The 12,006-nt window shown below is 44.9% G+C and overlaps 1 protein-coding gene across 24 annotated transcripts in view; it reads right to left on the reverse strand.

Moving 5' to 3' along the window:
- Nucleotides 1-1,384: 1,384 nt before the first annotated feature.
- Nucleotides 1,385-12,006, reverse strand: part of SORBS1 (sorbin and SH3 domain containing 1) — a 224,269-nt gene continuing 213,647 nt past the window's right edge. For 15 of the 24 annotated variants that reach the window (XM_029932268.1, XM_029932270.1, XM_029932267.1 and 12 more), the window contains 4 exons: nt 11,552-11,611; nt 10,770-10,960; nt 7,901-8,013; nt 1,385-4,640 (listed from right to left, as the gene is read on the reverse strand). In XM_029932268.1, the coding sequence (XP_029788128.1) occupies nt 4,573-4,640; nt 7,901-8,013; nt 10,770-10,960; nt 11,552-11,611 (432 nt within the window). In that variant the 3' untranslated portion in view covers nt 1,385-4,572. The remainder of the gene's footprint in view (nt 4,641-7,900; nt 8,014-10,769; nt 10,961-11,551; nt 11,612-12,006) is intronic. The other 9 variants (XM_029932276.1, XM_029932277.1, XM_029932272.1 and 6 more) reach the window with 3 other exon arrangements.

Raw genomic sequence — 12,006 nt, forward strand, 5'->3', positions numbered from 1 at the left:
TAGGATCTCTGGCCCCAGAGGTCCATTCATTTATTTACTCATTTACTTGGTCAAGTAACTGAGTGCCAACTATGTCAGAAACTTCTCGGTGCTGGGCATACATACCAAAGCCAAATGGAATCGTTATCCTCACAGATTTTATATGATTGTGAAAACAAGTATCAGATGCTGATGAGTTACAAAGCACAGAGGCAGAGAAGGGGGATAGGAGGCTGGGTGGAAACAGTAAAGTCCCGTTTTATATAAAGCAGTCAAAGCCTCATCGAGAAGGCAACATGAAGGATGTGAAGGAAGGAGGAAGGAAGCCACACAGATCCAGGAGAAAGGGTCTTCTGGGCACAAAGGACAGAATGTAAAACCTTGAACCTGAAGCGTGTTGGGTGACTTTGAGGCCATAAGGATCATGTGGGAGGAAGGGACAGTAAGTGAAGTCAGAAGTAAGGGGGAGGGAAGGGACAGTGTACCAATGGATGGGAGGCATGGTTCCACTCGGCGACATGAGAAGCCTCTAGAGGGTTCTAGGTCAACTTTAAAACGATCACCTGCCAGAGAGAGAGGACTCATAGCTGATTTAACTTGATTTAGAAAAAGTGCTGTATCATTTCCTGTATCTAGGTCTTACGGAGCAAAGCAAGACCCATTACATGTATTTTATGTTTTACTTTAGCTTTTAAAGACATATGCATTATTGTTTATAATCGGTATAAAAATATTTTAGAAAGAATTGTGAGATAGTCTACAGTAGTCAATTCAGAGAAGGTCATAGAGTTAGTCTATTGAGAAAAGAGTAAGGTAAGAAGTCGTGTCTTCAAAGAGCAGGATGGAAGCCAAATGGTACGTGATTAAGAATGGAAAAGGGGGCGCCTGGGCGGCTCAGTCGGTTGAGAGTCCGACTTCGGCTCAGGTCGTGATCTCACGGTTCATGGGTTTGAGCCCCACGTCAGGCTCTGTGCTGACAGCTAGCTCAGAGCCTGGAGCCTGCTTCCGGTTCTGTGTCTCCTTTTCTCTCTGCCCCTCCCTTGTTCACTCTCCGTTTCTCAAAAATAAATAAATGTAAGAAAAACAAAAGAATGGAAAAGTAGAGGGGCACCTGGGTGGCTCGACCAATTAAGCATCCAACTTCAGCTCAGGTCATGATCTCACAGTTTGTGAGCTTGAGCCCCACATTGGGCTCTGTGCTGACAGCTCAGAGCCTGGAGCCTGCTTCAGGTTCTGTCTCTTCTCTCTCTCTGCTCTTCCTCTGCTCACACTGTGTCTCTATCAAAAGTAAATGTTAAAAATATTTAAAAAAAGAATGGAAAAGGAGAATACGTGAAATTGAAGCAGTAAATATAAGCCTCCTGAGACTTGGCAAAGGAAAGAAATAATGAATGGTAAGAACATATGCCACGCAATTCTGAATAAAGTTTATTAAATAGTATGTACAGCAAATGTAGTAATTCAACACATCCATTTATCAAATCAATCCACCGCAATAAAGAAAAATAAATGAACGGAAAAATCTGTGTCTGCAGAGTACATGCTCTTTGTGTGGAAATGGCAACACTTTAATTAATTAATTAATTGGTTATATATAAAGTCAGTTATTTTTCTCTCAGAATATAATCTTCTTTGTAGTAACTTATTCTAGCAAAAGAACTTAATACTGCTGTAGATAAATAGGACAGCCAAAAACAAAAACAAAAACAAAAACAAAAAAACCCCCCAAACAAAATAAGAACCCTGTAACGGAGATCACAATTACCTTCTCTCCCAGAAAGAATGATTATTTAAAATCTTAACACTTTACAATGGCTATTTTTGTGCTAAAAATCTGCAGGTGAGTTATTTGGAATTCCTTCATTTAAATAAAAATGCAAAAAACTTCATGACTTCCTTATTTTACCCCCCTTCAGTTCAAATTTTTAAAATTATTTTTCTATACAAAGTAGGTACATGGGCTATACAAAATTAAATATACATATTTACAGTCCTACTTCTTATGCATATGATTTTTTTCTTTTACTGATCCCAGAGAGACTGCAAAAGGTAAGTAGTTGGGGGCTTGCCTTTACCCAGAAGCATGGCTACTGTATCAAAATGTGTTGCAAGGCATGGCGCCAGTTAGTTGCATTTGCTATTAATAAACGTGTATAAATATTTCAGCATAAAAATAGGTATTTTATATTACTAAATGTCTGAGGACAAAAGAGCAATTGGAAACTGTTCCTTGTTCTGTCATACATAGGAAGCTGAAGTTTGATGCAAATTTTAACATGATTTTATTAAAGACGGGCAAATTGGTGAGGCATACCTGGGCTTCTGAAGAGATACATACAGATGCGTGGGGCTGGCATCATATGCAAATGCAGCTTTACAAATTGGTTTTATTTTCTAGCTGTATTGAAAGAGGTGTTCAAAATTACCTACTTACGAAGCACCCCTCAAAAAACTATTAGAATAAGATTGTTATTAATGGTTGGCATCTAAGAAACACCAGGAACACATTAGCCAATACAAGGATTACATTCCAAATATGAGTGAAATGCTGCTGTGCAAAACCCACGTGCATATGCACTTGTACTATAGTCCCTCAGGGAGAGTCAGACAGTGCCCTTGGGTGGTGAAGTGGACCTCCCAAAGCAATGAGTGTTAAAGAATATCAAAAAGGCTCTTTCTACCCAGGAAGCTCCTCCACCCAATCCCCACCCCCACCCCCTACCACCACTGCCTCATTCCCTGGGGTTAAGGCTCTGCTCTGTCCTAGCTAAAAACAGATGTTTCCAGGAAGAAGTAACACATTCCTCGTATCGGTCATTTACACTCTAGTGTGAAGAAGTCAGTGGCAGGTTCTTTCCTGAGGCCAGGATTAGAAAGGACAGGAAGAGAATGAGGCTCTCTGGTAGGGGTAGAGGGGTGGATGGGGTAGAGGACTGTCAGAGACAGAAGCTGAGGCAGAGGCTCTGCCTACTTGTAAAGACTCCAGGTTTTGGGACAATGGTCCTGGGGCAATTCTGAGCTACACACAGAGACCCAGGATTCCTGTATACACTCTACCACCTAGAATTGCTACTCCTATTGGTAACCTTGGATGTGTATTTGTGAGGAGGATGAGAGTTTGAAAACTCTGGGAACAGTTCCAAGAATTTCCAGCCATAAACTACTCTCAGACGAAGGTTCTTCTAAGCAGCCTAGCTGTTCAAGAGTGAGCTCATGGAGACCGAAATACAACAACGCTTTCTAGGGTCTCTCCAGGGAAAGGTAATCTCCTCCTCTCTCGTACCCTTCTTTGCACATATCACAGTCTCTCTTGATTTAGTGTTTGTGTGGGTGTCTACCTCTTCAATCAGAGGAAGAGAGTGGGTTGTTTCTCTACTTCTCCCAAGGGTCTAGCAGAGAGGCTGAGAAACACCCTTGAATCGGATGGAGTTGTGACTTGAGCACCCCGGGTGTCACAGGGGCTCCTTCCTCAGATGTAGTGACGTCCTGGGAGTGGCCGATCGCTGCCTCGCAGTTAGGGCTAGGGCACGTGCACTTCCCACTCTGCAGAGAAGCCTCCTCAGGGTGACCCCGGGCTCCCGCACTGTGGGTGGTGCCTGAACCACTGCGGGGAGTCTGCTAAGTGTGGCGTGTCCTGCCCATCAGTGGTCCCAGCATCCAGTGTATGTGAAATGATTCACTAAATGCCACCCTTGGTACTGTCAGAATAGGCCCATCAACCCCAAACTGCCCTGGCCAAAAACAAGCCAGAAAAGAAAGGTTAGCAGTGGCATTTTGCAAAATGAAACTGTGCTGAAGGTGACCACTTACAAAAGTCAGAGATATGGGAAAAGAGCACACTGTGAGTGACCCCCATAACTACAGAGCCTCTTAACTCCATTACCTGGACATACAAATGCAACTATCTGACCTGGGCACTCCGCTCCCGTGGGCAAACCTCGTGGGCTTTTCTGTCTGAACACCAGGGCGTCAAGAGCAATGCTGCATGCAGGCTGAATGCACAGGGCACCTATGCTCTGCCTCCATTTCCTCACATACCCCAGGAGTGAGGGGCGTGGTCTGGGGTAGTCTGGGGGCCTGGGCCACCATCCAGGGATGGCCCCGGCAGCCCAGGATGATTCCCAGCAATGTTTGGAAATGGGGTTCTGGGGTGGCTGGGGTATGGAGCCTTTGGAGAATGGGTAGGGGTCTGCCTGACGCTCTGAGGGCTGCTTCAGGCTAAATGACCCCCTGGGAGCCAGAGCTGGTCAAGGCTCTGGCAATAAGAGCATTTCTGACCTCACTGCTCCTGGCCTCTGTTACAGGTCAGATTACCCAAGAGGGGGAGAGGCCAGGAAGGCTTGGAGTGGCTCCCAGAAGCGGCTAAGTAAATACAGATTTGCCTCATTCCTTTTTCCTCAGTTCAGCCTGCCTGACACTGTAAGTTCAAACGGGCTCAGGCTTCAGACACAACACTTCTCTGTCCCTCTCTTCTGCTTCTTACTTTATCCACTGTGTTAGTTTTCCTACTGACTCAATGTTTAAATAAAGAGACCAGTTCGTGAATTATGCTTCATCCTCCAATAAAAATAATCTCTGTGGTTTTCAATCTTCTTATAGATACAAAGGCTTTACATAGTTGCCTGGAAAAGTACCAAATTGCCTTGTCCTTCTTGAAGTACCTAGAAAAAAACACACACATGCAAAAATCAGAAGACTTACTTGCGAGTTCAGAGGGCGCCCCTGATAACGATCTCAAAGCATATGGTTTCCAAAGTACTTTTCCCCGATCTCCTCTCACTTCGGCTGTAAAATAACGCCTGGTGGTAAGCCAGGCAGGCATTCTCGGTACTCCCCTCTTTCAGATGAGGAAACCGAAGCTCAGAGAGCGTAAGTGACATTACTGAGGTCCCACAGCTTAGCAAGCATCAGAAGCAAGCTTTGAACCCATGACTTCTGACTTCCAGCCCTCTGCTCTTCTTGATATTTCTTGTTGGAAAAGTGAGCACATTTACCTAATACAATATACCAGGGATTTAGAATTTTTTAAACTGTAGAATTTCTAAAAGTCAACTGGATATGACCACACATCTGAAGGGAATTCCTGGGGTGCCTGGGTGGCTCAGTTGGTTAAGTGTCCGACTTCAGCTCAGGTCATGATCTCATGGTCTGTGGGTTTGAGCCCTGTGTCAGGCTCTGTGCTGACAGCTCAGAGCCTGGAGCCTGCTTTGGAGTCTGTGTCTGCCTGTCTCTCTCTCTCTCTGTCCCTCCCCTGCTCATGCTCTGTCTCTCTCCAGAAATAAACATTAAAAAAAAAAAAAGGGGGAAATTCCTCTCAGAAGGCTGTGCCTAAGCCCCAGACTGATTCCCTCTCTTTGCTCCCAACCTCCTCAGGGTTCCCGGTGAGCCAGGAACAGAGCTACCTGAGCATATAGCCTTTCCCCAACTGCTCCACATCCAGAACTGCTGGATCCCTAACTTAGTCCTTCCCTTGGGGTAGGTAGGGGCGGGGTCATTATTCCCCTCTCACTGGCAGATGTCACAGTCAGATGACTGTATTCCTCCCCCGGTTGGTTTGGAAATGGCTCAGAACCCTGGTGAACACACCACCCACAGGTCAGGGGTGTCGCCCAAAGTGAAACTTCGAGCTAAAATTTTTTATGTTTTTAATTTATTTTTTTGAGAGACAGAGACAGCACGAGCAGGGGAGGGTCAGAGAGAGATAGGGAGACAGAATCCAAAGCAGGCTCCAGAATCTGAGCTAGCTGTTGGCACAGAGCCCGACGCAGGGCTCGAACCCATGAACTGTGAGACCATGACCTGAGCCGAAGCCAGATGCTTAGCCGACTGAGCCACCCAGGTGCCCCACTTCGAGCTACAAAAAGGCATCAAAACTAATGACTTCTAAAATAACTAGTTGAACCCCAAGGGGGGACGGCCAAGGAGGCTGCAGAGAGGACGAAGCCCAGATTTGTGCTGCCACACCTGGTTCGACCTCTCCTTACGGATGAGAAAATGAACTTCCATTCTGAGCACAGGGCTGCGTTCTGAAGCATCTGAGGAACTGAGGAACACTTCTTTTCCCAGCTGCCAGGGGCACCCCCGTGAAGAAGCTGGTGCCCCCACAATGCCCCATGTTCTCGTAAAAGGCGTAAACTCTCCTGGGAGAGTGCCACAGCTAGGCTGTACGAGGCTGCACCCCTAACAGGACAGCCCCAGCTGGCCACCGAGTACCCGAAACGGCTGTTCGGAGCTGAGCTACGCTGTACTGCACAATACACACATTGGACTCCTAAGACTTAGATATTCGACATTCCCCTTTGGCACTTACAATTTTTTACACTGACTACATGTTCAAATAATATTTTGAATGCACTGGTTTTAATAAATTATCTTGCAAAAATTAATTTTCACAGGTTTCATTTTACTTCTTTAAATGTGGCTTCCAGAAAATTTTAAATTCCAAACATGCCCTGTGTTGTGTTTCCATTGGGCTGCACTCCACGGGAGTGCCACTGTCTTCCGAGACGGGGCTTCTGTCTGAAAGGAACAGTTCAAGGTCGTGGGGGACCACAGGCTTCTGGGAGCCCGGGGACAGTGGGGCCGCCTTCTAAGAGGCTGGTGAGGCCCAGGCAAATCTTTCTGGCTTCTCACATATGCCAGGGCCTTGCCATTCTCACTACCCCAGCCCTGACTGACTTCGCCTTAGCAAAGATTTTCCAGAGAGATCAGGAAAGAGCTGGTCTTGGCAAGGGGATAAAGGTAAAACCCTTTGTACAAGGGGAAAATAGAGGCACTAAGTCAATGGCCCCAAACAGCATGTTTGTGCCCAAAGAGAAACAACAAAGGCTATGGAAGAGATGGGCCTGAGTTCAAGTACTGGCCCCCCCACTGGCTACCTGGGTGCCCTGGGCTAGTTATGTAACAGTTTTTGAGTCTGTGAAGTGGGGGTAATTCTTGTCTTGTTGTTGGTTGAGACCTTCAATAAGAAAGTGTATTAAGCAAGTATCTGCTTTGTAACGAAATCTTAAAAAATGTTGATCTTTCTCCTGTTCTATAATGATGAATCTTTTGTTTTAATTAAGCAGGTTGCTGTTTTAAAGTTTTTGTTTATTTATTTATTTTGAGAGAGAGAGACAGAGAAACAGAGAGAGAGATGAGTTGGGGAGGGGCAGAGAGGGGAGGGAGAGAGGAGACCCCAAGCAGGCTCCTCATTGTCACTGTGGAGACCAGTGTGGGGCTCTGTCTCAAGAAACGTGAGATCATGACCTGAGCTGAAATCAAGAATGGGACCTTACCTAAGCAGGTTGCTTTGATTAAAGTTATTAAAAGTCTGGGGACACCTGGCTGGCTCAGTTCCCTAACATCTGACTCTTGACTTCAGCTCACGATCTCACGGTTTGTGGGTTCAAGCCCCGTGCTGGACTCTGTGCTGACAGCACAGAGCCTGCTTGGGATTCTCTTGCGTCTCCCCTCTTCTGTTTGCACTCTAAATCTCTCTCTCAAACCAGATAAATAAATAAACACTTAAAAAAAGTTATTAGAAGCCTGAAGTAAATAGTCTTTGGAATGCCTATACATATAGCTTGAGTTTCATGGCTGAGACCTAAGCTCAAATTTTCTTGTGTTGTTTCTTAAGGCTTAAGTAAATAAAATTTCCACATGTAGACCAGATATACACAGAATACAAAGACAAACAGAAATCAGTCAGTTTGAAACTGCCCTTCTGCGCAGTCGCTTTGGCAGATTTGGTTTTCGCATCCAGTATCATCAGTGCCATCCAGGCTGTCTCCAGGGCAAGCACAAACTGGGTGGCCCAGCGTTCCTGATGGAGACACAGGATCTGAGGCGGCTCTTTCCTGTGCAGGGAACACTGTGCGGCTCATCCCTCCTAGTTACTCCTTCAATACACAACCAGCAAGGAAAACATGAGATCACTTACCAACAAACCATCCATCATCACATTTTTCCATGACATCAACAATATCTCCATCTCGGAGCTCCAATTCATCATCATTCTGTGGTATATAGCTATATAGTGCTTGGTAGCTAAATCTAAAAATGAAAAACACGGACTCAAACACTGATAGGATTAAATAATAAGTTTTTAAAACCGTTTCACTTAAATTGACACTGTGGTAGTGTTTCATACACATCAGTGCAGATGAAAGTATTTTACTGGCTATTTCTCTAATACTGGAGCATATGGGGAGATCCATTCAGCATATAAGTAAACGAAGACTGATAGGGAAGGGGGGTGTCTGACAGTGAGGCTATGATCAGTCCTTTTATTTAGTTTCATTTGGTTACCAAGTATTTTGTCTAGATGCCTCCTCTTTAAAATTAACCAGGCCTGGGGCGCCTGGGTGGCTCAGTCGGTTAAGCCTCCGACTTCGGCTCAGGTCAGATCTCACGTTCGTGGGTTCGAGCCCCGCGTCAGGCTCTGTGCTGACTGCTAGCTCAGAGCCTGGAGCCTGCTTCCGGTTCTGTGTCTCCTTCTCTCTCTGCCCCTCCCCCTCTCATGCTCTGTCTCTGTCTGTATCAAAAATAAAAATTAAAAAACAAATTTTTAAATTAACCAGGCCTTTTTCTTAACATAGAAGAATGTATGTAGTTATCAAAGATAATCAGATGTTATTTAGTCCAGAGATAGATACTATATTCTGGTCATATATGTTGGAGAGTATAAGGCAATTATATATACATAAAATTGTTGTATTAATATAAGGTTATAAAAAGTATATTCCGATGGCCTCACTACCTTGAGTTCCTTAATATGCTGATACATATCTCGGTAGTTGTTTTTATTTTTTTTAAGTTTTCATTTATTGTGGCACCAAGGTGGCTCAGTCAGTTAAGCATCAGACTCTTGATTTCAGCTCAGGTCTATGCCAGGCTTTACTGCTCTCTCCCATTCTCTCTGTCTCTCATCTGCTTGCACATTCTTTCTCAAAATGGATAAACAAAAAACTAAAAAAAAAAAAGCTGTTTTTCCTTTTCATGTTTATTTTTGAGTACGCCAGAGAGGCAGCTCAAGCAGGGAAGGGACAGAGAGACACAGAATCCAAAGCAGGCTCCAGGCTCCAAGTTGTAAGCATAGAGCCCGACTTGGGGCTTGAACTCCCAAACCAGGAGATCATGACCTGAGCTGAACTCAGATGCTTAAGTGACTGAGTCACCCAGGTGCTCCCCCCAAAAAAGTTTTATTCATTTAAGTAATGTCTACACCCAGAGTGGAGCTCGAATTCACGTCCCCAAGATCAAGAGTCGCATGCTTTTCTGACTGAGCCAGCCAGCTGCCTCTCATTAATTGTTTTAAAATGTGATGTCATTTTTCAGAAATTCTTGAAAACTTTTTGCTTTCTTTCTGTCCCGGTGATGTTTGCAGTTCAGATTATTATTAGTTGGCCCAAGGCCATTTGGTGTGTGCTGTTCTATCTGTTCGAACAGCTCACGGGAGAAGGCGGAACCATTTGTGGTGAAATGTGGTATCTGCTTTGGCAACAGGGAAAAGTTTGTTTTCATTTATTCCTTTGACAAATACTTAAGAAGTATCTACCATACACCAGTTCACAATTCTGTGTACTCACTATTCTGAAACACAACAGTACCACCAGGCACAACTGTGCAAATGAGCCATCTACCATTCCCAGTGGATGCCGGCGAGTGCCCGTGAGAGGGCAGGTTAGACTAGAGATGAGTAAGAGGAGTCAGTTCCCATGAACGAGAGGTTCATTTTCCTCTGCTAAAACAAAGGGGCCTTTTAATTTTATGCATTTATCCAAAGGTTTTGATAATTTGGTAGATGGATCTGTCTGCCAGAGGAAGGTCTCAAGTGAGGAATTCAGAGATGCAGAAAGATTTCCAGTCAGTAAGCACATCATTTTTGATGTTTCCATATTTGCCTGCTGTCTCCACCCAACTTGGCCTCCTTAGGATGCCTTATCCTCCTAACTGCCCCCATGGCTGCCTTGCTAGCCTCAGCTCTGGGAAATAACTTCTGATATCTGCTTCTCTATCCTCACTGCGGATAATGGAGATTGGCTGGCCAAGGTCCCACAACCTTGCTGCTTGGGCCCCCCAGTCAGCTCTAATTCTGGATGGGCCTCATGCTGCTCAGGGCACTGTTCCATTGAGTCCTTTCACAATGTGGGCCTTCTCTGAGTTCCCCCAAACACACCGTCTACCTTGGGTCCTTGCATGTGTGTTTTCCTCAGCTGGGAAGACCTTTTACCTCCCTGTTCTAGCTCTCAAAACCAACGTGTCTTTCTTTTTTCTTTTAAAGTAATCTCTGCACTCAACTTGGGGCTTGAAATTATGACGGGCTCTACTATCTGAGCCAGCCAGGTGCTCCTCCAATTTGCCCTTCAATGCGCATTCCAAATCTCCCTTCTGGGTATGGAGTTTATCCCTATTATGTTTAAAACATAAAAGATATCCAGTAATTTTTTTATGAGCGCCTCAACTCTATTAATTTATCTCCAGGCAGAGCCAATGACTCCTTCCTCTATATTCCCACAACACCAGGACTGACTCCTGTCAGCACAGCCCTTACTTGTCCCTAAGTGGCGGTTCATTCTTTGCTGCTCTCTATCTCTCAGTGGTCTATGACCTCCTTTATTCATCAACCCACCACTGTTTCATGTTGGCTGATGGGGAAAAAGGCCCTGACTGGAAATCCTCAGAGAAGCTGGGGGCGATTCGTTCATTCCCCCAAAGGCTGCCCCAGACCTCGTCAATGATCCACTCTCGAAAGCCAAAAGTCCACCCAGAATGTGATGGGAGAGAGGAAGGTTGCCAGGTGTACTTACAAATCTTGTGAGGTTTGACTCCTGTCTGGGATGACTCTTCGCTGCTGGGCTTGAGGTTGCTGAGAAATGATTAAAGATGATTTATTGTCAGAAGGGGATACCTTGTGATGAAAGTCAAGGGGATGAGAAACAGTGCTGCAGTAATGAACAGATTTTTCGGCAATGTTTATGATCTCATTGCAAACTGCTTCCTGTGAGTGGCCCCGAGATCCAGAAACCCCCATATAACAGTCAACATGGGGACAAAAAACAACCAAAAAAAAAAAAAATAGAAAGAGAGGAAGAGATGTAACATTCCAGACGAAGCACATAAGTCCAGGGAAACAACAGAGTTGAAGATCCAGGTTAAAAAAATAGATATTCCAGTAGTGGAGTGCAGGAGGGATCCAGGCGTAAGCATGGAAAAAACAGGTAAGATACAGAAGAATTTGGGATTTAGTATGACTATTAAAAAAAAAAGGCAGAAGCATAAAAGCCTATAATTAGTGAATAACTGTAACAAATGGAATCACTTCAGGACAGAAATGCAAGGATGTACCCCCAGTCACGCACTAACCATTAATTCAATCCCACATGCAGGCAGAGTACAATAAGGTCTCTAAACTCCTCTGCTTTCTGAGAGGGAAGGGGGTGGCCTAACATTTCCCTCTAGGACAAGAGCCATATAATTCTTGTAAATAACGGCTCGGTGAGTTAGCCAGGCATTACTCTGGTTGAGATTCTAGAAGTCAGTAAGGATTCTCTTTAGAAAAGCTACAGTTCTTATTCAACAGGCGTCTTACCACATAGCTCTTTTCAGATTCTGTGAGATCAGGTCCTGCTCTCAATGAATGATGAGAAGGCTGTGATCACCAAGCAAATCATAAGGGAGACATTTTAGCAGATGTCACATTGGAACGGATTCAAAATAAAAGTGTGAGCAAATACACGTACCACACCATCACACTCGATGACACCGGATACTCATGGCCTGTGGCCATCGAGTTTCCACGACAACACGGTGGGCGCACAGAAGAAAATGCAATGGACAGAGTTAGAAGCAAGCATCCAAGCAATGGAATGGGAAGTTGGAAGCATGAGTGCAGTGAGGTGAGAATCGACAACACAGGGTCCCCAGATGGGCAGGAAAGAGACACAGAAGGGCTGTCTTATGGAACAGTTATGACCTTCCATAAAAACACACATTGGTCCATTTGCTCTCAGCTGGCTCGCATCTACGGAAGGGCTGCTGTGCCAA

This window comes from Suricata suricatta, chromosome 2, assembly GCF_006229205.1.
Source record: "Suricata suricatta isolate VVHF042 chromosome 2, meerkat_22Aug2017_6uvM2_HiC, whole genome shotgun sequence".
Lineage (NCBI taxonomy): Eukaryota > Metazoa > Chordata > Mammalia > Carnivora > Herpestidae > Suricata > Suricata suricatta.